This window comes from Euleptes europaea, chromosome 6, assembly GCF_029931775.1.
Source record: "Euleptes europaea isolate rEulEur1 chromosome 6, rEulEur1.hap1, whole genome shotgun sequence".
Taxonomy (NCBI): domain Eukaryota; kingdom Metazoa; phylum Chordata; class Lepidosauria; order Squamata; family Sphaerodactylidae; genus Euleptes; species Euleptes europaea.
Window position 1 is genome coordinate 57457265 of NC_079317.1, and position 27730 is coordinate 57484994.

At 44.6% G+C, this 27730-nt stretch overlaps 1 protein-coding gene across 1 annotated transcript in view; it reads left to right on the top strand.

Annotated features, from left to right (window-relative positions):
- Positions 1-27730, top strand: part of PLEKHH1 (pleckstrin homology, MyTH4 and FERM domain containing H1) — a 69126-nt gene that overhangs the window by 35821 nt on the left and 5575 nt on the right. The window contains exons 12-25 of the mRNA XM_056851138.1: positions 1239-1325; positions 1932-2093; positions 2885-2965; positions 4225-4404; positions 4747-4855; positions 5517-5629; positions 6951-7124; positions 7864-7961; positions 9498-9675; positions 10113-10268; positions 18672-18772; positions 19878-20019; positions 21893-22035; positions 23496-23625. Coding sequence (XP_056707116.1) covers positions 1239-1325; positions 1932-2093; positions 2885-2965; positions 4225-4404; positions 4747-4855; positions 5517-5629; positions 6951-7124; positions 7864-7961; positions 9498-9675; positions 10113-10268; positions 18672-18772; positions 19878-20019; positions 21893-22035; positions 23496-23625 — 1854 coding nt within the window. The remainder of the gene's footprint in view (positions 1-1238; positions 1326-1931; positions 2094-2884; positions 2966-4224; positions 4405-4746; positions 4856-5516; positions 5630-6950; positions 7125-7863; positions 7962-9497; positions 9676-10112; positions 10269-18671; positions 18773-19877; positions 20020-21892; positions 22036-23495; positions 23626-27730) is intronic.

Genomic DNA, 27730 nt, shown 5'->3' on the forward strand with positions numbered 1-27730 from the left:
TGCACTGTTTCAATATAAACACTTAGCATGAGCAGGAGCTGTGTTGTTGGATTTCAATAAATATGTTTGGTAGGCAAAGCGATGGTTATTTGTTCAGTCCTGCCTTCAACATTTAATTCATTGAATAGTAAGAATTCCTTGTACCTGAGGAACAAGTTATCCCATTGTCTTCTCTCTGATAGCCAGTATCAGAGGAAGTAATATGTTATGAACTAACATAGCTATAGGGGACTTTTCTATTTCATCTTTGGTACTTCTTGGAATCAGAAAGAACGGATAGTCTTTCTATTTGCATAATCCTGTTCTTTAAATCTCTATAAGCTCTTTCCTCCTTGTTTAAGGCTGATAGGTTTTCAACCTCCCATCATATTTACTGAAAGCAAGTTCAACTATACTTTTCAATAAACATATAACCCTTCAATTTGCTTGAACATTTTATCACAAGAATGGACATTAAAGTATCATGTGTGAAAACATTCTAAGACAACTATTTATTACTTCATCCTCACCACAAGTAGTGATCAAAGTATTTCTAAAGGCTCATCAGCCCATATTTGTCCCTTTTTACCCAGTTAGTCCCAGAAAAAAAGAAGGTATGATGTTTCATGGGCTTTCTTGTGTCAGTACAACCCCTTCTTCTACGTGGGCTGTCCTACCCACTCAACTTCCATGATTCTCCTATCTATAGATTATATGTTAAAGGCACAAAAGTGGCTTTCAGGGATCAGATACATCCTAGTAATTACACCACCATGTCAGTCTGTCTGCATAGGTATAGATAGATAAAGCAATTTAATTAGGGCTGTCAGCCAGTTGAAGATACTTGATTAAGTATCTGCCTTTTAGCCAATTCATTAATCAGTGATTTTTAAATAGATATACAAATTACCAAAACCTCAGTCTCGGTGGCTTTTTGGAAGTATTCAATGAAACACACCGTAAGTTATCAACCTTCAGGCCATCTGTAATATTTTCTTCATTTCATGCTGTTATAATCTGAATAAAACAAAAATAACAATATATCGTTAACACATGTTAAGCCATATAATTCTCATTTGATTAATCTATCAAATCAATTTAAGCTTGGAGCCTATATTTCCTATGTAGTAGCATTTTAATGTCCTTTCCCTGTTCTTAAAATAACAGCTGTGTATTGGAGAAATGTTATTTAGATGTAGTATCCCATGTTGCCTTTGTTCTTACTGAACACTTATCAACTGTTGTCGTTCTCTCTCCAGAGTGATATCATCTGCAAGCCTCAGGGTCTGGTTGAGTTGAATTCTTCTTGCCAGATCGTACGAGGTGAAGGATCTCAAACGTTCCAGGTGAGCACTTTTTTATTACTGAACTCAAACGGGTGCAAACAGACTGGCAGAAAGTGACAGTTTCAACTGAGGTGGCTTTCTGTGTCTGTTGGCTTTCAGGTGATGTGGTCCTTTGGGAAAAGGTCAGGCAAATTAATTTGTATAACGTTAGAAGGTCTGAAACTTAATTCTGAAAGCTGCATTGCACTAGGAGTTGTCTAAAAGAGACAGTCCATATATTGTGTCCATCTCAGTTTAATATGCATGAAAGTCCTTAAGGAACACCTTGATTCTGAGCATACAGCATAGCAAACAACCCGTCAGAGATTCTTCACAATTGAATGCACTACCATTCCTTTGGCAAGTCACCAGTACCAATGGACTCTTTGTCAAGGAGAAAACAGTTGAACAGTTTCCTTGCTTAGCACACTTTAGTAACACAGAGGGGATTAAGCACCAGTGTTCTCTGTAACACTCAAAAAGCAATGTTAACTCTTTAGGTTTTGAGGACTTGAATATTAATTGTTGGAAAGTGAAAGTGACCAGGATTTTAATACTTGACCTTAACTACTCCAAAAATCCTTTGTGCCTTATGGTAGTAGCTTGTGACTTTCCCTTCTACTTTAGCTTGTCACTGAAAAAAGGACCTACTTCTTGACAGCTGACTCTCCTAACATCTTGGAGGAGTGGATCCATGTCCTTCAAAATATGATCAAAGTGAAAGTGACTAGTCCCACTGAAGTCCCTCTCAGTGATGCAAAACCCACTGTGAAAGGCTGGCTCACCAAGGTACTACAGCTCTACCAGATGCAGTTTGCCTTGTCCTGTAACCACATGCAGAACAGCAGGGGTAGATCAATTTGCCGTCTTTTGTAAAAACCGTAAATATGCAAAATATTAAAATCCTGGTAAAAATATAAAAATAATTTGTTTTGTAACAAATCCTAACTACTAGGTTAGGTTTACAAGTATTTTAAACCAGGATTCACCATCTCTTCTCTCAGTACTGAGCTGAGCGGATGGGCTATCTTGAAGGCGAATGAATTAGATGTGATAGCCAGATGTGAACAGTTTGACTGCAATTTCTTAAAAGAGTTAACAGCATCCATGGGAGTGAGATGGGGATTTCAATTCTGGTATTGGGGAGGGGGCTTACCCGTTTGCCCTGTATTCTGTTTTCCCAATTTAAATCACTTCTACAACTGCCATTTTCCTATGGAGAAAAATAGTAAATCTGGACGGGGCAGTTTTATATCAGAAAAATGGTGTATGTGTGTGTGAGAGAAGAATAAGCTAAACCCCTCCCCACTGCACTGTGCGCCTCTTTAGCTGCTTTCATTCTTGAAAAAAATGCAGGAGATCCATTTCATAGAACTTCTTTGCATCAAAGTCTGGCTCATTTTGGATGGAAGAGGCTCCTCCCTTCCCACATTTTGAAGAGAGACTTGACACCCCTCCTTTTTAACTTATCCTTAACGCTCCTGAATATACCTAAGCAGCCAAAGCTTCTCCATTGGGGAGAAAAGTGGGGTACAAATACAGTGAGAGACAATACTTTCATTACTATGCTATTTCTCTAGGTCAAACATGGGCGCTCTAAGCTGGTTTGGTGTGCACTGATTGGAAAGACTTTTTACTATTATCGAAATCATGAAGACAAGGTATTTTCCTACCTTTCTCTGCTTAATATTTTTCACATTTTCCCATCAACCCTAGTAAACATCTCACTCTCTTGCATTCAGTGTTACAACCTCCTGTGGGAAATATATATTCAGATATACCACACACCATTGGGATGAAATCCCCAAGTTACAGTCTTCAGCCAAGGGATCTTTCCTCCCAGATTGCACATACTTGGGAGAAAGTGTCCCTGTTCCATAAGCAGTTAAAGTTCTCACTTGTACACCTGGCACTGAAAGGTGTGAATTGGCACATGAGTAAGCTTATCCTTCCATCCCCAGGATCCTCAAATAGGGGGTGGTATCTTTTTTTCCTTACAAAACTGGATCACATGGGTTAGGGGTAGGGGAGACTTTCAGTATTACAAATTCCTTAGCTTCTCCTCCACAGAGAAGCTCCTCCAACCCCTCTATCATTTTGGTTCAGAGTCCTATTTGGATCACGTAGCCGCTCTTGTCCTGCACCTTTTCCTGCACAACAGTCTTTCTACTTAAGTGTGGAGTGCACTACGTGTGTTGCACCATGGGTAGTTTTGTTTCTAGTCTAATGAAGTGTGGAGAAGGATACAGAACAGTTCTGGAAAGACAGATATGACCTTAGGCCATAGCTGAGTCCAAGGGTTCTCCTGTCCAGGTGGTGAAGAAAATCTTGCTCTTAGTGCTACATGACATTCATGCTACAGGTTGTATTTACTATGAAGTACATCATACTGGACAGAAAGTAGTAACTGTTTATTGCAGATGGCAACTGGAAAGGCCATGATACTACCTGCTTATATTGCAAGGGTCCCCAAACTTTTTGCGTCTATAGGCACATTTGGAATTCTGACACGGCATGGTGGGCAGAGCAACAAAATGGCTGCCACAAAATGGCTACTGCTGGAGGCAGATCCAGACACGAAATTATTGCCACAGCTTAACTTCCATAACACAGTGCAGATCATTGTGCTGGGGTGGCAGCTGCTGCCAAACCAACATTTTTTAGAAGATGCACAGCCAATCCACTCTCCAACAATCAATCAGAATCCTTGCTGGGCAAATGCCCAACCTGGCTCCACCCAATTCCTGAAACCACTTGGGCGCCAGAAAAGGTGTTGGCGGGCACCACGGCTCCCATAAGCACCATGTTGGGGACCCCTGTTATATTGGATAACATTCATATGCACTGCTGTGCATGGTGACAGCAGTGTTAGCTTTTTTTCCTCACCATGCTTATTAACATATTCATTTTCTTTTCTTAGTGCCCTCTAGGCTATTTGCACATGCGTGAGTCAAAGGTGGAAGAAGTGGATCGCTCCTGTGACTCTGACGAGGATTATGAGGCGAATGGTGGGGGCCTCTTTTCTTCTTATTGCACCCTGGTGATTCACCCTCCAGATCAGAGTCCCGTCTACCTACTGATTGGTACAAAACAGGAAAAGGTATAGACTGACTGCAAACGAGCCTGGGGGCTAAAGTGTAGGGGGCACCCCATGCAGTGGCTAATCAGCAAATGTGACTGAGCTTGCTGTCTGTCCTGGATCTCCTGGCTTATTTCATGAGACTTATGAAGGCCCCGTTTTATGTACAAAATGCAAATTCAGTGGAAAGGCCCTGGTGGTAGCTTGAGATCAAGAAACATGTTTTGGCAGATAGCCAAAATTAGCCCTGAGTTTATCACTCAAGCCAATTATAATGAGACAACTGAATGTATGCTTCATGTTTAATGCTTTAATCATATAACCTTTCCAGCAACACTCAACCATCATTCATTTTATCCCAAGGATACTTGGTTGTACCACCTGACAGTAGCAGCGGGCAGCAGCAGTGCCAAAGTGGGCACTGCCTATGAACAGCTGATTGGGAAATTACTGGATGCAGAAGGAGACCCAAGTAAGTGGGCAGCTAAATGCTTCCCCCCCCCACCCCCTGAGGGCAGTGGTGAAGATCTTAGTTACGGATATGAATCTGTATGAAACCATACCTTTTTCAGCAGCTCACCCAGACATCATGCAAGCGCGCATTCCTATCCATAAATGTGCACACATAGCATTTTATTTATTTAAAATCACACCGCACGTTTTAGCCACCCAAAGTGTTTATAGAAATGAAGTATTTTCACACACTTGTGCATATACATTGTCCCTCTTGCTCACTCACACATGCATATGCTCCTTGAATCTTTGTCCTATTTTTACCCTTTTCTCCTCATCCCTCCTTACTGCCAAGAAGATGTTTGTATTATGCTCTAGAACTCTTTGCTTTAAGAACCAACTGTGCCTTGTTAAGACTCCAGTAAGTAAGACAGCTAGTCAGTTTTGTTATTTTTGTGCATTTCACTGCCACTGAACTATATGCCTTGTTTTTAATATCTTTCCTTGAATTTCTTCAATAAAGCCGTCTTTTCTTTGTGGTGTGTGTTACTTGGGGAGTCACTGAGACAAACCCAGGTAAAGCTTGGTTATGTTCCTGCACCAAGGCAGGGTCAGCCTTGACAACTACTTTGCAAGAGTCCCCTTTATCTCGTACAACTTTCTCTTGTCCACTCTTTCAGGTTCTCCTTTGTGGAAGCACCCTATGTTGTGTTACAGCAAGGATGGGCTGCAAACGCCCCTCACCACTCTGCCTTCAGAGGCGCTGAAGACAGAGGCCCTGAAACTCTTCAAGGTATGTTAAGAGATGATGTGGTTGGTTGGTTCAATGTGGATAGGGGAAGGGGTACCAGAGTACCCCTTCACCTTTCCAACCAGTGCCCCTCCACTGGTGAGGACATTGCCAGGTGAACAGTCGAGCTTGAGGCATGAGGACCCAGGCAGATTAAAACAAACTGTTTTATTGAACAAGGTGGGGGAATAACTAAACACTTAACGGGGGATATATTTTCAACCAACAGGACAAAATGAATGCATAAGGGAGCCAGCAAGAAAACAAAAATGCTCCTAATGCGGCCGCCTCACTGGTCCATACTGTTACTTGCACTTCTACGGTCCAACCCACCCTCCTTAGGTGAGGAGGGAATCTCTCCTGCTGGTAGCAGTTTCTCTGCTTCTTAGCTCGTGGGGGAAGAACACCTTGCCTCTTCAAGGGACCTTATATTATTGCTGTCAAGACCCAGCCTCCTTTTTGGTGATTTGCCTTCTCTTTCCCTCCAATTTCATGCCAGTTCAATCACAAGGCTCAGTGGGTGCCTGGGAAACATAGGCCTAGAGGGAAAATTCCAGCAAGACCCCAAGCTTCCCAGTGGGAGAGAAGCTTACTGGAGGTCTACAGGCCACTCATTCCTCAGCCTTAGGCCCAGGATCAAGATACTATTTCACAGAGCAGCACCCATTCAAAGGTGAATACTAAGTTACTTTTATTGTCACAACTGCAGTTACAGCATCAGTGGGGCCGTCTTTTGGTGATATGTAAAGGCATAAAGAGCCCCGTGGTGCAGAGTGGCAAGCTGCAGTACTGCAGTCCAAGCTCTGCTCACGACCTGAGTTCGATCCCAACGGAAGTTGGTTTCAGGTAGCCGGGTCAAGGTTGACTCAGCCTTCCATCCTTCCGAGGTTGGTAAAACAAGTACCCAGCTTGCTGGGGGTAAAGGGAAGATGACTGGGGAAGGCACTGGCAAACCACCCCGTAAAACAAAGTCTGCCTAGTAAACGTCGGGGTGTGACATCACCCCATGGGTCAGGAATGACCCGGTGCTTGCACCAGGGACCTTTACCTTTTAGAGGCATGTTGTTAAAAACAGTCTTGGTATTCCCCTTTGCATGAGGATTCCAGTGCTTTGTCAGAAGCAGTATGCAGAGAAAAATAATCCCACAAATATACCAATTCCACTGTAAGTTTTTTTTTAAACTCTGTAAAATAAAAGATACAAAACAGTGTTCAGTGAAGCCCTATGTCGGGTTATAAAAGGAGGTAAAAGATTTTATTGCTGGTAAGAAAAGTGAAACACTCTTCAGTTTTTAATATGCTTTTCTTCTTCCCCCAATTTCAGTCGTGTCAGCTGTTTATCAACGTCCCTGTAGAAGCTTCATCCATTGATTACCACGTGTCGCTGGCCCAGACTGCTCTACAAGTCTGCCTGACCCACAATGAGCTGCAGAATGAAATTTATTGCCAGCTAGTTAAACAAACCTGCAGACCAGCTCAGAACCACTCAGTCATTCAAGTAAGAGTCCTTCTGCCCATTGTGCTTGGCAATTCAGTGTGCCGGTTAATATATTGGAGACTTAAATGACACGTTAACTGATTAGTTCTTAATATCTTACATTGGAAATAGATTTAATCATGACTATGTCTACGGAAACCTCCTGTTTTCTCTTGTTCTGATAATCTGTGGGCATGGTAAGTAGGTTAACGTCTCATGAAAGTGTAATGAGCAGGTAGACCTTGAGAAATGATAAAGAACTGGCAAATCATAATTATGGATCATCCTGCAGATACAAACCGAAAAGGCAAAGCCAGAACAGTTTTATTTGTCTCTGCAAGGGCAGCAATCCTAAGGACGTCTATGAGAAGCAAGACCCCATGTTATTCAGCGGGTCACATCTCAAGAAAATACCCCTAGGATTACAGCCTTGATGTGTTTAATACAGACACTGGCATGAGAATGGTGAAAAGGTATCCTTCCAGTCAGGGTTGCTAGTAGTATTTGTTTATCAAGACATGTGTGCCTAAGGGTGGGACCATCATAAGTTGAACTCCACAAGTGTATGATGTGCACATGTTTTATACCAGTGAGCACACTTCTCAAAATGTGTTCCTCATCCTTGTGCAGTATATATGTATTTGTGCCACGTGTTGCAGCTCAGTGAGAACTGGGGACAAGACTTCTGCTGTGAGAGTAATTGTTGGCAACAACAGAAAAGTGGCAGTTTTATTCACTGTAAACTTGTTTTCCTCCACAGTGCTGGCAATTACTGGCTCTGTGTGCTCCTCTCTTCCTGCCTCAGCACCATTTCCTTTGGTATGTCAAGCATCACTTGCAGCAGCATGCAGACCCCAGGTGAACAGCTTGTCATGTTTTCCTCCCTGCTGAGATACTTCTGAACCCTTTCTGCACGGCTGGATTAAAATGAAACAGTAGTTTGCAAATGGCCCATAGTAAGATCGGCTTCACAAAGAACAGTTTTCCTAAGGGGGCAGCTTAAAACTAGATTGCTGAAGCAGCAGCCTCACACAGCAAGCTGTGTATGAAGTGCCTCACACAGAGATAAGCTGCTACCCCAGAGGTTGTCTCCACTTCACTGCATGTCATTCCGATTTGTAGATTGCCAGTTGTTCATTGGACACCTGGAGAGGATTAGATTTCATACTAAATAACGATAACAGAATAGTGGCGGGGGGGATCTTGTTTGAAAAGAAAGTCATGGCATATCACTGGGGTGGGGGTGGATTTTGTAGTTTGTAAATAGCATTCTGAGAGGCATTACCAAGAAGACAGCTAGAACATTAACAAAATCATATTTCACATCATGCTGTTGCAACGGGTACCCAGTCAGAGGTACAGGTGAGCTATCTATTCCAAGTAACAGCAACACTGAGTTGTGGGGAAATTTTTGGGATACTGTGCAGCAACTGAGTGTGTAAACTGGTCTTTCAAATTGTACATGATGTGCCATGTTTATATTAATTTATATTAATATGTAGCATATTAATTAACAGGGAAATCTCTTCCACATAGGAGTTTTGTAACTGTGAAATGGCCCTAATTTTAGATTTGAATCCAGCTCTAACGGGAGGGGTCTGAAACATTAATTCAGTTCATCAGATTCCTATGAGCCATAAAAACATTGTGAGCCAAATATGCCTGGATCCCTAGTCCACCTATATGTCTGATGGAGACAAAAGAAGACCCAATGCAGATTACCATTCCCAAACAGTCTTAAGGCCAGTGTTGGTGCGGGGCCGTTCTGTGCCTTCTTCATCCATACTGAAGTAGTAAATTGGAAATGTCTTTGTGCAAATAAGCCCGTAAATGCTATTTGTTGTATTTATATCCCACCTTTCTTCTGTCATAGAGCTCAAGGTGTCATAAGAGGTGTCCCATCAAGGCACTGGCTCTGGGTTCATCAAGGTGCTACATCTTGTGCCTTTCAATAATACCATTGATTTGGGGTGGACCAATAGTTGTAAATAGATGTTTTTTTGTTATGCGTGTTTATGTGTTTTATTGAATTGTTTAAATATTTTATATACACTTATATTTTAAATGCTGTTTTAATGTCTTGATGTTTTACTGTTGAATTTTTTTGATGTTTGCTGACTTAGCCTATTTAGATTACAATGGGTAGCTGTGCTAGTTTGTTACTAGCAGTAGAAAAGAGCACAAGTCCAATCGCACCTTAAAGACTAACAATATTTCTGGCAGGGTATGAGCTTTCGTAATCCATGGCTCACTTCTTCAGATACTGGACTTGTGCTCTTTTCTACCGTTAGCCTATTTAGGTGGAGAGGCTCATAGAAATGTTTTAAATAAACCAATAGCAGGAAATATGTTAAATTTGAAATATGTTAATTTTTCCCCTGTCTCTGTGATTAGAAGTGAAATAGGAAAGTATGCAATTTACTGTCAGAGATCAGTGGAGCGTACTTTGCAAGTTGGAGAACGAGAAGCCAGACCTTCCCGAATGGAGATCGTGTCCATTTTGCTGAGAAACCCCTACCACCACTCACTCCCCTTCAGTATCCCGGTGCACTTCATGAATGGAACCTATCAGGTAAAACATGAATACTGAGAACCAGATGTCAGTGGTCTGTAAGCATAACAGCCTGACTTAAATTACTTCACATGTGCCCTCCAACCTCAATAGATCCTTTGCTATGACCTATGCTTACAGATGGCTTATACAGCTATAGAAGAAAAAATTCCCACTTCCACAAATCTTTGAATCACATTTTAGATGTGTGAATAAGTATGAGGGAGGGCTAACAGTTACCTTAAGTTATAGTGATGGGCAGATGAACCTCCTTAATAACACATATCTTGCTCCCTTGTGGCAGCTTGGCGGCAAAAGTTGTTTATTCGAGAGTGAGAAAGTCTGCAAAAACCCTTTCTTCACTTAAACCCATTGCTGGTGTATGCTGTAAACCCACTCATTTTAACGATACATAAGTTTAGTCTTTAAATTCTATCATTTTGTCTGTCTCATTCCAGGTGGTAGGGTTTGATGGCTCCTCAACAGTGGCAGAGTTTCTGCAGCAGCTGAACCAAGAGACAGGCATGAGGCAGTCATCACTCTCTGGGTTTTCCCTCTTTACGGATGATCCATCTGGCGGGGATATAGAACACTGCCTTCAAGGCCCTGTGAAGGTGATTCACTTTGATTACTCAATTCATTTTCTGTACAGATCCTCCTAATGCTCTACAAACATTTGATGGTTGATGGTTACTAAGGGATAAAAGGTAAAAGTAGTCCACTTTGCAAGCACTGGGACATTACTGACCCATGGGGTGACATCCCATCCCAACATTTACTAGGCAGACTGTGTTTACGGGATGGCTTGCCATTGCCTCTCCCAGTTGTCTACACTTTACCCCCAGCAAGCTGGATACTCATTTTACCTACCTCAGAAGGATAGAAGGCTGAGTCAACCTTGACCCAGCTACCTGAAACCAACTTCTGTCACGATCGAATTCAGTTTGTGAGCAGAGCTTTTGACTACAGTATTGCAGCTTACCACTCTGCACTACAGGACTCCTGATGTACTACAGGACTCCTAAGACTGTAATGTTATCAGGAGATATGTTATAAGACATCTATCTGGATGAGCACTAGTGGTGGAAGGAAGTTGTATGTCCTAAAGGTTCTTGTAGGTTATCCGGGCTGTGTAACCGTGGTCTTGGAATTTTCTTTCCTGACGTTTCGCCAGCAACTGTGGCAGGCATCTTCAGAGTAGTAACACTGAAGGACAGTGTCTCTCAGTGTCAAGTATGTAGGAAGAGTAATATATAGTCAGAAAGGGGTTGGGTTTGAGCTGAGTACTGTCCTGCAAAAGTAATGTGCTAATCATTGTCCTGTAAGTATCAAGATAATGTGCTAATGAGGGTATGGTATGTTAATATGGAACCATTGTATCCTGAAGTGATCTGTTAATGTGTGTAATCCAAAGCTAATCTGCATGGCTATTGTTGAATGTTGTCTTTGTTAGTCTGGAGGTTTTCAGAACAGGAAGCCAAGCCTTATTCGTTCTTAAACTCTCCTCTTTTCTGTTAAAGTTGTGCTGATGTTTATGAATTTCAATGGCTTCTCTGTGCAATCTGACAAAATAGTTGGTAGAATTGTCCAGTCTTTCAGTGTCTTGGAATAAGACCCTGTGTCCTGTTTGTGTCAGTCCATGTTCAGCCACTGCTGATTTCTCAGGTTGGCCAAGTCTGCAGTATCTTTCATGTTCTTTTATCCTTGTTTGTATGCTGCGTTTTGTGGTCCCGATGTAAACTTCTCCACAGCTGCAAGGTATACGATATACTCCTGCAGAGGTGAGGGGGTCTCTTTTGTCTTTTGCTGATCGTAGCATTTGTTGTATTTTCTTGGTGGGTTTAAACACTGTTTGTAGGTTATGTTTTTTCAAAAGTTTCTCCATCCTATCAGTGACTCCTTTAATAAATGGCAAGAATACCTTTCCTATGGGAGACTGTTTTTCCTGAGTTTTCTGATTTTTGTTTGTTTTAATGGCCCTTCTGATTTCCTTCTTGGAGTAGCCGTTTGCTAGCAGTGCGTGATTTAGATGATTAGATTCTTCCTTGAGAAACTGTGGTTCACTTCAGGATACAATGGTTCCATATTAACATACCATACCCTCATTAGCACATTATCTTGATACTTACAGGACAATGATTAGCACATTACTTTTGCAGGACAGTACTCAGCTCAAACCCAACCCCTTTCTGACTATATATTACTCTTCCTACACCCTTGACATTGAGAGACACTGTCCTTCAGTGTTACTACTCTGAAGATGCCTGCCACAGTTGCTGGCGAAACGTCTGGAAAGAAAATTCCAAGACCACGGTTACACAGCCCGGATAACCTACAAGAACCAATGAACTCTGACCGTGAAAGCCTTCGACAATATTTTGTATGTCCTAAAGTTTGTTTATTGGGGAAGAGTGGGTTGAATATCTTATGTTCCTATTGTATGCAGTATAATCTGTAAAAAATTAATTGAAAGCATGTTGACACTAGTACTTATGATATTTTCTCTTTGAGAAATAACAAGTTAAAATATTGTATGGTTGTCAAATAGTGTGTCCTGATCACAGTTAATTATGCCTATCTCCAACCCCTCTGCTAAGTTCTTTGCAATAATTTAGGGGGGAAATGCCCTCTTGGATACTGGATGTGTGATTTTAACAGCTGTGTCCCAATAAGTGGCATGCAATTGAGCTTCAGTACTACTTGAACATAATATTACATGAGGAGGTAGTGAGACTGATGTTTACTCTGTATTAATGGAAAAGTAGTACATAGACTTCGTGTCAGTTCCAGGTGCCCCGGTTTGGCTATCTCTTCTAGACTGGGTATTAATATGTGGCATAGTGAGAGCATTCTTTTAAGAGATAAAATGTCCACTTAGGACTGGATTTTATTATGGAAAGTGTGGTGGCTCAGCTGGGTTATTTTAGTTAGCTATATTAGGTTTGCAAGAGGGAGGGATGTTCAACTGATCTAATTACTAATGATCAGGGAAAATCTAGATGCTTATTTGGATGTCTAAACTATTGGAATTAGAAATTTAAAAACACATTATAACCCTGTTGTTGGCTGGCTGGCTGGCTGGCTTACATGAATTTGGATGTGAGGAAATTCATATTTACATACCTGCTCAGCCATTAAACTCACTGGTCTTGGACAAGCCTTTCTCTTTTAGTCTAATCCACCCCACAGGCCAGTTGGTGCCACCTTGAACTCGTTGCATGAATAATGGGACACAGCTATGACAGGCAGTGAAACAGTGAACAGTAATTCATCTGCGTGGCTTCTATGCAGTCCCACATTGGGGACTGCGCAGGCCAGCCACGGATAAGATTTGTCAGCTTCTAGCAAAATCTTGACAGAGTGCTCCCCCTCCCCTTGGGGCATGCAATCTTCCCGCCCACCGGTCACATGACCCAAGGGGGAGGGAGCACTCTTCCCTCCAGTTCTCTTTCTGCCGCCACGGAGAGAGAACGTGTTAGCTTTGTCTCTAGCCACGGAGTCCAAGAAAGCTCCACTTTTCAAAAAATGTACCTCTTGTGGTACCAAGATGGTGAAGACTGATCCTCACCTTGAATGTCTCCTTTGTTTGGGAGAAGGCCACATTCCTGCAACTTGCAAAAGTTGCTCCAAACTCATCAACAAGGCCCTGAGGGTTCGGTCGACTCGCCTGCTCTCTCACCTCTACAAAGAGTCTCTGCGTCCGCAGGGTCAATCTGCTGAGCCTGGTACTTCAACCTGTAAGCCACAGTCTGAAGCGGGACCCCCAACAAAAAAATCCAAGAGGGGTGGCCCTTCTAAGAAGCCCTCGTCGGTCATTGTTCGTCCGGCAAAGTTTACTGCTCCGGATTCCCAAGATGGCTGTGGCCGTGGCTCTTCGTGCCATGCTTCCTGCTCCAGATCACCTTGGCGCCGATCGCCTTCGTGTTCGCTGAAGTCTCTTCGATGCCGATCACCCTCGACATCTCCTTGACGCCGATCTCAGGCCAAGTCGTCTCATCCCTTGGCGTCGCTCGCCTCCGAAGTAGCTGTGCAGCAGCCCATTACTATCGAGGATTCGCCTCCTCATTCCCTGGCTACCCCCTTGGTTCCGTGTCCGAGCAGGGCCCAGGAAGACTCGGCTGAGTTCAAACAACACCTCCTTCATCTCTACAAAGACGTGCCTCCGGTGCTTACAAAGTCCCCACAGCCTGGCGATAAGGGGTCTCAGGCAGAATCTGCAGAGCTCCAGGAAGGTGCCGTTCAGCCACCCCCTCCTGTGAGCACCCAACGAGACTCTCAACGGTCAGTCGAAAAGACCCAAATAGAGTCGCCGAAAGGTTCGTTCCATCTCGAACCTGGTCAATGGCCTCGGCGTCGATTGACTTCTCGACGCCATTCTCGAAGTCCGGCTTCGTCCAGATCCAGTCAGCGTCGGTCTACTCCACGCTGTTGCCGCCCTACCCGTCAGAGCAGATCCTCTTCTCGACGTCGTTCCGCCCGTTGGAGTTGATCCGTCTTCCGCAGAACCCGGTCATCCTCTTGTCGGAGCCAATCTAATCATCGGAGCCGTTCTTCTCGTCGGAGCCGATCCCGTTGTCGGAGCCGATCCTCGTGTCGGAGCCATTCGTCTCATCGGAGCCAATCCTATCGTCGAAGCCGATCCGTTCATCGTTGGCGCCGATCTACTTCTCACCGCTCCCAATCTCGCCGATATTCATCCAAACAGTCAATCTCCGGACATACCCGTTCACTTCGCTGACATGGTCCAGATGTTCACACTCGTCGTTCATCATCCAAGCAGTTAATCACCAGACATAGCCGTTCACTTCGTTCACGCAGTCCTGTCATTCGGAGGCACCATTCCTCCTCTAGGAGCCGGTCTCCCTCCCGTTGGCGCCGGGATGTTTCTCGACGCATATACCCGACTCCATCAGTTTACTCGGGTTCTTCGGTCGACCGTCGTCTTCACTGTCGCTCCCGTTCACGTTTGCCTTCCAGGGGCTCTCGTTGGCGTCGACACGTGCCGTCTCGCCATCCTGATGACCTATCCAAAGATTCTGTCCGTCCAAGGCAAGTGCTGCTTTGCAAGCCTCCTCTATCCAGGTCTCCTTCCATGTCAAGGGACACTGATCATTCCGAGTATGACGCCTCCTTCTCTCCTGGTTCAGATGAGGATGAGGAATGCCGCGCTTCAGTTCCCTCACCCGAGGACACTGTCGGGGACTCTAAAACGGTTTCTCCTACAGGAGATGTTCGTTTATACGCGGAACAACTAATCCTCATGGTGAAGGCTCTTAAAATTGAGTTTAAACCGGAGGATTCCGGTCCGATAGATGATGTTATGGATATCCTCCATAGCCCTGATGTAGGCCCTGTGGCCCTCCCCATGATAAAAAGCATTATCGAAGTGGTCCGTACCAACTGGGCTAAGCCTGCCTCAGTCCCCTCGTCCACCAAAAGAGTAGAGAATCTCTATAAGATTCGCAGGGAAGGTGGAGAGTTCCTTTATCAGCACTCCCCACCTAATTCCGTCATAGTGGAGGCCTTGCCTGGTAAATATAGGTCAGGAGCACATTCCTCTCCGCAGGATAGAGAGGGTCGTAAACTGGATACCCTTGCTAGAAAAATTTACACTTCTAGTGCGGTAGTCCTCCGCATTTCCAACTTCTTTGCTGTCATGGTCAGATATCAATACTCCCTTTGGGATCACGTATCTCCTCAAATTTCCGTCCTTCCTGATGACCAGCGTCCTTCGGCGGTAGCCATTCAGTCAGAAGGCATGTCTTTAGCAAGACAGCAGCTCACGGCGGCACGCCACGTGGCGGATTCGTCCAGTAAAGCCATTGTGTCCACCATAGTTATGCGCAGACATGCTTGGCTACGTCAATCTGCGCTCCCCTATGATACTAGATCACGTATCGAGGACCTTCCGTTTGAAGGGATGTCCTTATTCAGCAACTAAATGGATACCTTCCTGCATCGCTTGAAAAAGAATAAAACAAATGCCAAGTCCCTAGGGATTACCCCTCAGGCGCCCGACTTTAAGCGGCGTTACTTTGGCTGGCAAGCCAACCAGCCTTCCCGCCCATACCGTTTTCAGGGTTCTTTTACACAACCGTCATTTCGCCCATTCTTTCCTTGCCCTCAAAACGAAAGGAAGTTCCAAAACAAACCTAGGGTCCAAAAAGGCCCCAGAGGGTCTCCGGCCCGTTTTAACAAGCCAAAACAGGCATGACTAGATGTGTCTGTTTGTTTTCTTGATAGCCTGTCTGCTTTCTTCCATGCTTGGTTTTTGATTACCAACGATGTCTGGGTTCTTAAAATAATAAATGTCGGTTACTTCATAGAGTTTGATATGTTACCTCCATATAGACGGTTGGGCCGCTCTCCAACACCAGCCCCTGACCTACATGTACAAGAGGTTGACAGTCTACTCCCCAAGGGGGCTATTGCAGAGGTTCCATCTTCTGACCAGAACCACGGGTTTTACTCCTACTCCTGCTTTTTTCTTGTGGATAAAAAGGGGGGAAGCACCCTATCCTGGATCTCCAGGACCTTAATGCCTTTATTAGGACCAGAAAATTCCGTATGCTCTCGCTCCCGGAAGTGCTTCTCCTCCTGGACAGGCATATGTAGTTCATAGTGTTAGATCTCCGCGATGCTTACTTCCACATCGCGATTCACACAGAGTGTCGCCAATACCTGAGATTTGAATGTAACGGAAAATGTTACCACCTTTACAAAGTGCCTTGCGGTTGTGGTAGCTCACCTTGCCCTGAAGGGTTCTGTAATATTTCCCTACCTTGACGATTGGTTAATCGTGGGTCCATCTCAGTCGGAGTTGGCCACACAAGAACTTCGTGCCATCCGTCTCGCTCTGTCTTCATTCACAGGGCACCTGGACGGACATCACATTCAGATCGCTACAGACAGCTCCACCGCCCAGTATTATATAAACAAGCAGGGCGGCACAGGGTCCGTTTCGCTCTCCAAAGAGGCTAGCGACATTTGGGAATGGGCCATAACTCACCACGCTACTCTCATAGTGATTCACATCGCAGGCAAGAGCAACACCTTCCCAATCAAACGCACGAGCTCAACTTAAGCAACGACTGTCTCCACCAAATATTCTGACAGTGGGGTTACCCGCAAATAGACCTCTTTGCCACACACCTCAACTCCGTGTGTCACAGGTTTTATTCGAGGGCGGGAGCCAGCCCGGGCTCACTGGGGGATGCCTTTCAAGCAATTTGGAACGGGGATCTCTTTTATCTCATTCCCCCATTCCCTCTACTTCACAAGGTCCTGGCCAAATTGAACCACGACAAGACAGATGCCATCATTGTCACTCCGTTTTGGCCCAGGAGGTCATGGTTCACAGTGCTCATGTCACTTGCGCAAGGGAACTACATGCTTCTTCCGAAGGATCCCTCCCACTCCCCCCCAGACCTACAACTCGCTGCCTGGAGGGTGCGGCCCCAGGGCAGTGGTCTGACAGGGTAGCTAAGGTTTTACTACACTCCTTGAAGTCCTCCAAACAGCGGTCCTATGACGCTAAATTGAGACATTTTTCTAATTGGGCTAAGGTCAAAGATGTTTCGCCAATTACTTGCCCGATATCTACTGTGTTTGATTATCTGTTAACCCTAAAAGATGAAGGTTTATCTAATTCATCCATTAAAGTTTATTTAGCCGCTATTTCAGCTTTTCACCCGGATATCGACTCCTTTTCAGTTTTTTCTCATCCCCTTTCCAAAATGTTTTTGAGAGGTCTCAGTAATTCATATCCTCCTGTCACTCCTCCCGTTCCTCAGTGGAGTCTCTCCTTAGTCCTCTCACAGCTCATGAAACCTCCATTTGAGCCGTTAGCCACCTGCGAACTGGCTCTACTTTCATTTAAGGCGGCCTTTTTGGTCGCAATCACCTCGGCAAGGAGGGTAAGCGACTTATCGGCGCTCTCACATTCCCCTCCTTATACTAAGTTCCACTCGGATAGGGTGGTACTGAAGCCAAAGATCCTTTTTACCTAAGGTCGTATCGGCCTTCCACCTTACAAGGGACATTGTCCCTGTTTTTTTACCTCACCCATCATCAGATGCTGATAGAGTGCTACACTCCCTTGATGTCCGAAGAGCCCTCCTTTTTTACATTAAGAGGTCTCAGAACTTTTGCAAGTACGATAACCTTTTTGTTTGCTTCGGGGGACACCGTAAAGGTCATTGTGCGTCTCCTCAAACCCTCTCGAGGTGGATCACGTCAACCATTAAACTGGCCTATGATCTTGCTCACCAAGAATGCCCTCCTATGATTAAAGCACACTCTACCAGAGAGTATGCGGCTTCCATCGCCTTTTCTTCCAAGATAGATCTCCGGGACATCTTTAAGGCTGCCACCTGGTCCATGCCCTTCACATTTATGAAACACTACGCTATGGATGTGGACTCAGCGAGAGATGCAGCCGTAAGACGTGCCGTACTGCAGTCTTTATTTCGGTGACTGTCCCACACCCACCGTCCTGGTAAGCGAGCTCGCTACTCTCCCAATGTGGGACTGCATAGAAGCCACGCAGATGAAAAACAGAGTTTCACTTACCTGTAACTGTTGTTCATCTGGTAGATCTTCTATGCAGGCACACATCCCTCCCTCCTTCCCCGCTGTGGGACCTTTCCGCTAGACCAGTGGTTGGTTCCGTGGCGGCAGGTTGGAGAACTGGAGGGAAGAGTGCTCCCTCCCCCTTGGGTCATGTGACCGGTGGGCGGGAAGATTGCATGCCCCAAGGGGAGGGGAAGCACTTTGTCAAGATTTTGCTAGAAGCTGACAAATCTTATCCGTGGCTGGCCTGCGCAGTCCCCAATGTGTGCCTGCATAGAAGATCCACCAGATGAACAACAGTTACAGGTAGGTGAAACTCTGTTTTTATTTTCTATAAGAATCCATGTCCAGATGTATTGAACTGAGGCCAGCCCACAATATCTTCTTGTTCCTTTTCTATATGTGCTTCTATTTCCTGGCAACCATCTCTTCCATATTTTTTTAAGATCTGTGATGTCATTTCAAAGTGGGAGCAAGCTTTAAAAGAGTTAAATCCTGGGAAGTATGAAGGTGGCACAAGAATAGTGAAGCTAACATACAAAAACAGGTACTGTCCACTGATTATCCATCTGATTATAAACTCTTATGTTTTATATAGCATAAAGTTATCCATTAAGTCCTGGGTTTATACTTGTTCAACAACAAAGACCAAAATTGACATGGGGGGGGGCACGTTTTCTGCCATGCATTTCCTTGCAAACATTTGTGAATTAAACAACTGGACTTGAAATTGCAGGGGGACAATCCAGCCATAGTTGAGCATGGAAGCATCACTGATTTAGATTAGATTTAAGCATATGCTTAAATCCTGACCCACTGATATCAGTGGGGCTTTATAGGTTCCAGGTTCAATCCCTGGCATCTCCATTTAAAGGGACTAGGCAAGTAGGTGATGTGAAAGACCTCTGCCTGAGACCTTGGAGAGCCACTTCCCATCTGAGAAGACAATATTGACCTTGATGGACCAAGGGTCTGATTCAGTATAAGTCAGCTTCATGTGTTCATGTGTGTTCCTCTAGTAGCATTTTAGACACCAACAGGATTTTGGGGGTAGGAGCTTTTGAGAGTCAAAGCTTCCTTTGTCAGGTACAAGTAGGAATGGAGATCCCTCAGTCCTTCTATCCCAGTCTGAAGGTGGGAGGGTTGTTGCAAATGTAATCAGCTTGAGAAATGCTTAGGGGCAAAAAATTTGCCTCTGTAGTGAGATGAAAATCCTATGTCTCCATTCAGCCCTGGGGAGTCCATTGTTCTGTTTGGTGGGGCTAATCTGTTAGATTCTGCTGGAGAAGCTGTGGATCAGCTAATACATTTTTGATCTCTCGCAGGCTATACGTCCATTTGTGCTTTCTTTGTATATGGAGGACATGAGTTCTGGCTGCCAAATTTTAAAGTCTCAGAGCACACTCCCCAAGGAATGTTTCCTGCAAAAGCTCCTTTGCAGTTAATCCAAGCTGTAAAAGGGCATTTGTATGCTCTTGTGTGGCTCCTCTTCATTTTAATAAGGCCTATGCAGGAGAACTTCCCAAGCTCCTGTGCTCTGAATCATTTTCCTTGTGCAATTAGTTGTATAAGCTGAAACTATCTATCCAAGTTTTTAACTCAGATCAGATGCTGTGCTATATACTAGTACTTGACCTTTTTCTCTCATCTAGACTGTACTTTCGATGTCAAGCAAAGGGTGAAACAGACCGAGAGCGCTTGCTGCTGGCTTTCCAGATTAGTGGTGAAATAGCCAGTGGGAGGTTCCCCGTCAATAAGGAGCTGGCTCTGGAAATGGCAGCTCTGATGGCCCAGGTGAGCAGCCAAGTCCTTGTGCTGAAGGACTGCCTCTCCTGGAATGAACCTGTGCACCCTCTTAGGTCCATCTACCATTCCTTGTTGACTATCCCTTCCTTGTGGCATGTGAACTTGGCCTCTGTTACTAGACAGGTCTTTCCTACATCACATCAGGGCTGTTGTGTGACAGAAAGCCATGTGTCAAGCCCTTGAGAAGGGCATGGGAAATGCTTCTGTTTTTAGGGTGGCTATCCTCCAGGTGGTGGCTGGAGATCTCCTGGGATTACAATCTCCAGGCGACAGAGATCAGTTCACCTGGAGAAAATGGCCGCTTTGGAAGGTGGACTCTGTGGCATTATACCCCATTGAAATCCTTCCGGCCAACTCACCCTCCTCAGGCTCCACTCCCCAAATCTCCAAGTATTTCTCAACCCATAGCTGCCAACCCTAATTATTTCAGAGGGGTTTGTGTTGATATTGTTTAACGTGTATAAGTTTTGGTGTTGAATTTTTTTCTGGTGGCATTTCTGAGAGCTGTTCAGGCAGCTGAGCCCAAACTGCAGAGATCAGTTTGCCTGGAAAAAGTGGCCTGCTTTCGAGAGTGGACACTTTGGCATTGCACTTCACTGAAGTCCTTCCCGTCCCTAACCCCTGTCCTCCTAGGTTGCCAAACTCCAGGTGAGGCCTGGAGATCTCCTGGGAATACATCTGATTTCCAGCCCATAGAGATCAATTCCCCTGGAGAAAATGGTTGCTTTAAAGGGGAGGCTCTGTGGCATTATACCCCCAGGCCTTGCCCCCAAATCTCCAGGAATTTCCCAGCCCGGAGTTGGCAACCCTAAGTTTAGAATGGAGGAATAACCTCACTTTCCAAAGCCAGCTTTAGTTCCTCTTTGTATTAACAGAAGGGAAAGGAGAGACACCCCATGAGCAGCCAGTATTCTACTGCCTGATGAAATAAAATTAGGATCCCCTTAGTAGGGTTGCCAGCCAGCGACTGGCACCCAACAGGAGATTTGGGGGAGACATGGGGGATCTCATGCCATAGCAGAAGACCTGGCAATCTTACCTCTTGGGTTGGTTAGAGTAGATACACTAGCAGCTCAATCTGGCCTTTTGTAATAGTGGCCAGTTTAGCCTAGAAAAGATTCTTAAATGTAAGGATGGTGACCATGATCAAGATAATTCATGCTATAATATTCCCCATCAGTGTGTATGGGTGTGAAAGTTGGCCAATGAAGAAAACTGACAAGAAGAAAATTGATTCATTTGATATGTGGTGTTGGAGGAGAGTTTTATGGACATAGTAGACCATCAAAAAGACAAATAAGTAGGTTCTAGATCAAATCAAGCATGCACTCTCCCTAGAGGTTAAAATGACTAAACTGTGGCTATTGTACTTTGGTCACATTATGAGAAGACAAAAGTCACTGGAAAAGCAATAATGCTAGGAAAAGTTGAAGGCAGCAGGAAAAGAGGAAGACCCAACATGAGATGGATTGACTATCAAGGAAGCCACAGCCCTCAGTTTGCAAGACTTGGGCAAGGCTGTTAATGATAGGACGTTTTGGAGGACTTTATTCATAGGGTCACCATAAGTCGGAAGCGACTTGACAGTACTTAACACACACAAGCTGCCTTGAGCCTCCATGTGTCCAAGATAAACAAAGTATAAATAAAATAAACAGACTACAGGAAGCCTCTTTCTCATAGGTAACAGTCCTTAGCCGGTCTACTCAGAATCCTACTCTATGCAATGGGGCTTACTCCCAGTAAAGTGCTTTGAGGATTACAGGTACAGTCACTGTTACCACTCACTTTCCACAAAATACGTACTGCTGATGCAAAGCCAGTCTCTTTAATCCCCATTTTACCTTATCTTTACTCCTAGGTGGATTATGGAGATTTGGATCGGCCAGTACCATTGAGCCCTGGGGGGTCATCACATTCCAAAATGCAGCATCTTCTCCAGCTGGTACTAGACAAATTCTATCCCAAGCGTTACAAGCACCAGGTTACTGCTGAGCAGATAAAGTAAGAGACTAAATGTACCTGCTTGTATTCTGTGATGTGAAGGTTTGTACTGAAAATAAAATGCTGTATAACCCACTTTTAATATACATTAAAATGGGGGGAACACTCTCCTATACACTCCAACACTTCACCTGCAAGCGAAAGACACCGATAGAGGGAGACAGACGAATCTCCTTGGGGAGGGAGTTCCAAAGTTTTGGTTCCATGACCAGAAGGCTCTTCCTGGGTATGCCACCTGTCTAGCTTCAGATGGCGAGGGCAACTGAAGCAGGACCTCTGAAAATGACCAGAGTGTATGGGTAGGTTCATATGGGAGAAGGCATGTTGGTCCCAGGCCATACAGGACTTTAAAGGTCAATACCGGCACTTGAATTGAGCCCAGAAGCAAATTGGAAGCGAGTGTAGGTGGAACAAGACTGGAGTGATATGGTGCTTACAACCCGCTCCAGTCAATACTCTGCCACAGCATTCTGTACCAATGGTAGCTTCCAGACCATCTTCAAGGGCAGCCCCACACAGAGTGCACAGCAGTAATCTAATCCAGATGTTACCAGGGCATGCAGAGGCAAGATCTTCTCTGCAAGAAAGGCTACAGCTGACTTACCAGACAAAGTTGGTGAAAGGCATCCCACTGCTACCTGTTTATCCAACCGGAGGCCTGGGTCCAGAGGTGCCCCCCAGCTATGAACCTGCTCCTTTAGGGGGAGTGCAACCTCATTCAGAACAAGGGATAACCTATTTCCTGGACCAGATCCTCCTCTATCAGTAGCACCTCCATTTTGTTGGGGTTAAGTTTTAGCGTGTTAGCCCTCATGCATTCCAAAACTGCCTCCAGGCACCTGTTCATGGTTTCCGCAGCATCCCTGGGATCTGTTGGTAGCGCGAAACAGAGCTGAGTGTCCTCTGTGTATTGGTGGCAACTCAGCCCAGATCTCTGGATGACTTCTCCCAGCAGTTTTACATAGATGAATAGTGAAAGGAGAAAAGGAAATATTGCTTCCTCTTTAAAATGAAGGTGGTTGGAGAGCGGGGTAATTAGGACAGGTAGGGATTAGTGAGTGTCCCTATCAAGTCAGCTCTGATTATTAATTATATATAGGCCACTATAAAACAGATGCTTGCAGCCAATAAAAAACAGACAAGACCACAGCATCAAATTGTACCACCTGGGCTGTAGAATAAAATTCATGTTGCTTCTCGTTAAGCCACTTCTGAATGTCATACCTTTACATGGAAAAAAAGCAGGCGCTTATTAATTTGTGAATGTCACATCCAAGAATAACATTCCCAAAATCTGATCCACTTTGTTGAACTTTTAACTAAAATTATTGGCTTGTGAAATCTGATCATTGGGATGTAAGCAAAGATCTGAGATGGTGAATCTGTTATTAAAGATACAATGTTAACACAGCTGTTTTGTACTAGCCAAATTTGAAGAAGCTGTGATATTCTTCCCACAGGCAGCTGGCTGACCAATTGGCTGCCAAGTGGATGGTGCTGCAGGGGTGTTCTTCTCCAGAATGTGTCCGGATCTTTTTGACTGTGGCTCGGAAATGGCCCCTCTTTGGAGCCAAACTCTTTACTGCTAAGGTAATTTTGGGTATTTAGTTGCACAATCACTCTTGTACCACAGAATATCTCTTCTAGAATGAATACTGATTTTTAAAAGGGGATAGCAGTCTTCTCACTTTAGCTTTTGTTATGTAGTTTTCAAACTGTTAAGCATGTGTTCTTCCAACCACTAGGGGACGCTAGGTCATCATAAATACCTTTAGAAATGGTAATGAAAATTGCTAGCAATAGAGCAAACCTTTAAAAAAGTTTATTAAAGAAACGTTTGTCCAAGTTCTTCTCTTAGCTTTGACTCTTGCATTATGTCTTAATAATTTTCATTTATAGTCTGTCTTTCTCACTGGACTCAAGGCAAATTATAAAACTTTTTTAAAAAATTAACACATAATGTCATTAAAACTGGGTTACAAAATTAGAGATCAATGCAAGAACAACAGTATAATAAAACAAACAATCCAGAAAAGCAAGACTAAAAATTGGAGAATAAAAACAGCATAATAGGTAGAATAAACAGTACAGTAAAGCTGGATTGCAAAATTAGAAACAACGCAAAAAAAAAAATAGTGCGTGCAATGGAAAGTGCTTAAAATTTCTCACAGATATTAAAACTAGAAACTTATTCCCTTTATTAAAAAAAAAATCTCCTCCTGAACAATTCTGCTTCTTAACTGAATCAAGCACTTCTCGCTCAGAGGGAGAAGGGCATCTTCATTATGGGTGTTTCCTTTTCCTCTTATCTCGGGAGGCAGGAACCAAATATTTAAATGTTTCTGACCTCTGAGGGTAAACGCCCCCTTGTGATCAGTTCTATTTCCTGCCTTGAACGGGAGAGCAGCCTTCTAGCAGCTCTCTGCTACAGAAATAATAGAGAAACCTTAACCTTACTTATTAGACCTAAAAATATTCTTATTTTAACAAACCTGAACTTAACCTAACTAATCTACTACTCAATTCTATTTACTGTCTTAATTTTCTGCCTATTCTCCTCAGAAGGGTCTTTTCCCGCCAAAAAAAAAAAAAAAAAAAATGGCGGATCGGCATCAGGACAGCTATATAGCGCCTGCCAATTTAGACCCTAGCCTGCTAGTGGCCTTACCACTACAATTAGATGAACCCTCGGACAGTCACTCTGGTGACCTGAGGACCAAAACTCAAAAGGGAAAGGCAAAAGCGGCACGAACGGCGCAGGCAAGTACAAACGGCTTGGCTCGACCGCTAACAAGCGCGCCAAATGCCTGCTGCAAAACGCACACTGCTCTGCCGCGCCTGAAAGACGCGACTGCCAGATCGCAACAGAAAGCGGCCGGGAGAAAACAGCTGCGGTAGCCGCTCCTCCCACACAGCATGAACGGGGGAAATGAAGGAGGCTGGCGGCTCGCCTTTTTGCCTCGCCCGCCGTGCTCCGTCCTTAGGCGGCTCGCCTATTGCTATTCAAGGACGGGAAGCAGCGGGAAGCAGCCAGGAGAACACAGCGGCTATAGCCACTTCTCCCACACTGCACAAACGGGGAAAATGAAGGAGGCTGGCGGCTCGCCTTTTTGCCTCACAATGCTCCGTCCTCAGGCGGCTCGCCTATTATTATTCAAGGACGGGAAGCATCAACGGAGACATCGACTGCCGGTAAGGTGACTTCGCCCCCCCCCCCATAGATGCAGCCTGTTTTACTCCTGTAAGAGCAGAGCTCTCCGCCCTGATTAAAAACGCCTTCTCAGATGGCTTAAGGGCAGTACAACCTCCTTATCCTGCCCCATCCATACAGGGATCGTAGGGATCACACCCTCCAGCACCACAAACAGTAATCTGATTGCTAAAAGGGCAGAATATCAGCCAAAGCAGGGGAACGGCTGTGGCTCAGTGGCAGAGCGTCGGATTGGCATGCAGAGGGCCAATTCTGGTAGTAGGTGATGTGGAAGACCTCTGTCTGAGATCCTGGTGAGCCGATCACCAGTCCAAGTAGTACCAAGAGAGTACGTGCTGGCCAGCCTAAGCAGCGCTGAAAGCTAATTCACGGTCACAAAATTGCCAATTGGTACCCAGACTGTCTATAGTATTTAACGCAGAAGATTTCCTTCTGCATTGGCATAAAAACCTAGCTACTCTTGATCTCTCAGAGGACTCAGAGTGGGAGAAAAGACTCCAGATAGGTTTGTGCCAGCGCTTGATTATTTCTAACTCTGTTGAAAGCAGAGCGGGAGAAACCAATGGCACCCATACAATGCTCCACAGCCTCTAGGAAGCCTTTATATTTGGTTTATCGGTGCTTCTATAATTCTAAAAGTGCCTTCAGTAGAATCACCTGTCACTGCCTTCACTCCTTCAACCTTGTTACATGGCCTTGCCATGATTAGGGACCCTACAGATAGGAAGGCAGAGTTAGCAGGCATAAATGCTCAGAGGCCTTGGCACTCACTATCAAGCGCTTCTATCACATCTGCCCTAGTATACAGAGCGGCAATAATTTGGACTAGGAAGTTATATCAACTTTTTCCACAGGAAGAAAGAAACGCCTTTACAGGAGTACCCATGTTTTTTGAGAGTGGTATTCTTTCTAACTGATTCGAACTTCGATACCATGCCATATGCAGCTAGGACACTAGCCGCAGCATCAGATGCCAGAAGGGCATCCATGTTTTTTTTTTTTTTTTTGAGAGTGGTATCCTTCCAGCTGATTCTACCTTAGATACCATGTCATCCATGTTTTCGAGAGTGGTATTCTTTCTAGCTGATTCCTCCTTAGATAACATGTCATATGCAGCTAGAACACTAGCCACAGCCTCAGCTGCCAGAAAGGCTCTCTGGGTACGCCCCTGGCAAGCGGAGTATATAGATCAAAATTGGTTATTATGGGCTTCCTGTATCAGGGAAAGACCTTGCTTGGAGACAATTTGGTCCCCATATCAGTGGAGACCAAAGACAAGTTTCTACACAAGGAATCCAAGGGATCACTCCCTCTATGTCCTTTCGTGCATACCACATACTTCAAAGATACAGACCTGATCAACCTAGAAACCACCGGAACCAGAATCGCAGCTCCTTTAGTAAAGGAGGACGATTCAATAAATCTCCAAAATCATCCACCTTCCAGGGCAATAAAGGGGATAAACCCGACCGCCCAACCAAACAGTGACGCCAGCCACCAGTCAGTGGAAGGCAGGCTCAGCCTATTACACCGTCAGTGGTCACCTCCCAACCAGGCCTCTGGGTCACAAACATTATCTCACAAGGCTATCAGATAGAGTTTTTCTTACACTCCTTCACATCGACTAGTAATATCTCCAACATTCCCCCACCCAAAAAAAAAAAAAAAAAAAAAAACCATAGAACTTTAGAGGCCTCTTAGACATCAAGGTGATGGAGCCAGTCTCACCACTAGAGCATACATTGGGAGTCTATTCAGTATTCTTTACTGTTCCCAACAAAGGCGGCGGATGGAAAGCCATCCTAGACCTCAAGTTTCTGAACAGATTATCCCATTAAAGCGCTTCAGGATGGAGACACTAAAGTCAGTCACACAGGTCCTCAGGGAAAAGCATTTTCTTACATTCTAATACACCCGGCACATTGTTGTTTCCTTCGGTTCCCATACAAGGGACACCTCTTCCAATTCAGGGCCTTACGATTTGGGTTATCATCGCCCCTCCTCGAGTATTCACCAAAGTTCTGGACACACCAGTCACATCTCTGCGCAAGGAGGGCGTGAGAATGCACCCTTCTCAGACGACATTCTGATTTGCGCAAGCTCAAACTAGCAGAGCATAGATCATTCAGAGAGAGTTCTGAAGAGGTTAACAGAACACGGGTCATAATCAACTTCAGAAAGACCCACTTAGTTCCATCCCAACGATTGAGAGAGATGGGGGATGGACATAGACACACTGACAAACTCCTTATACCTTCCAGTGGACAAAAATCCACAACATTTCATCTCTAGCAAAGAAAGCGATTAATTCCTGGTCGCCTTCTCTAATGTCCCTGACCAAACTGAAGGGTCACATGTCTGCATGCATTCCCGCAGTTCAAGGGGCACGCTTACGAGCAAGACCTCTTCAATGGTTCTTAAGGCCGTACCAAAGAGACATACCAAGGAAGAAGTGACAGAAATCTCATCCTGACCGAGGAAGTC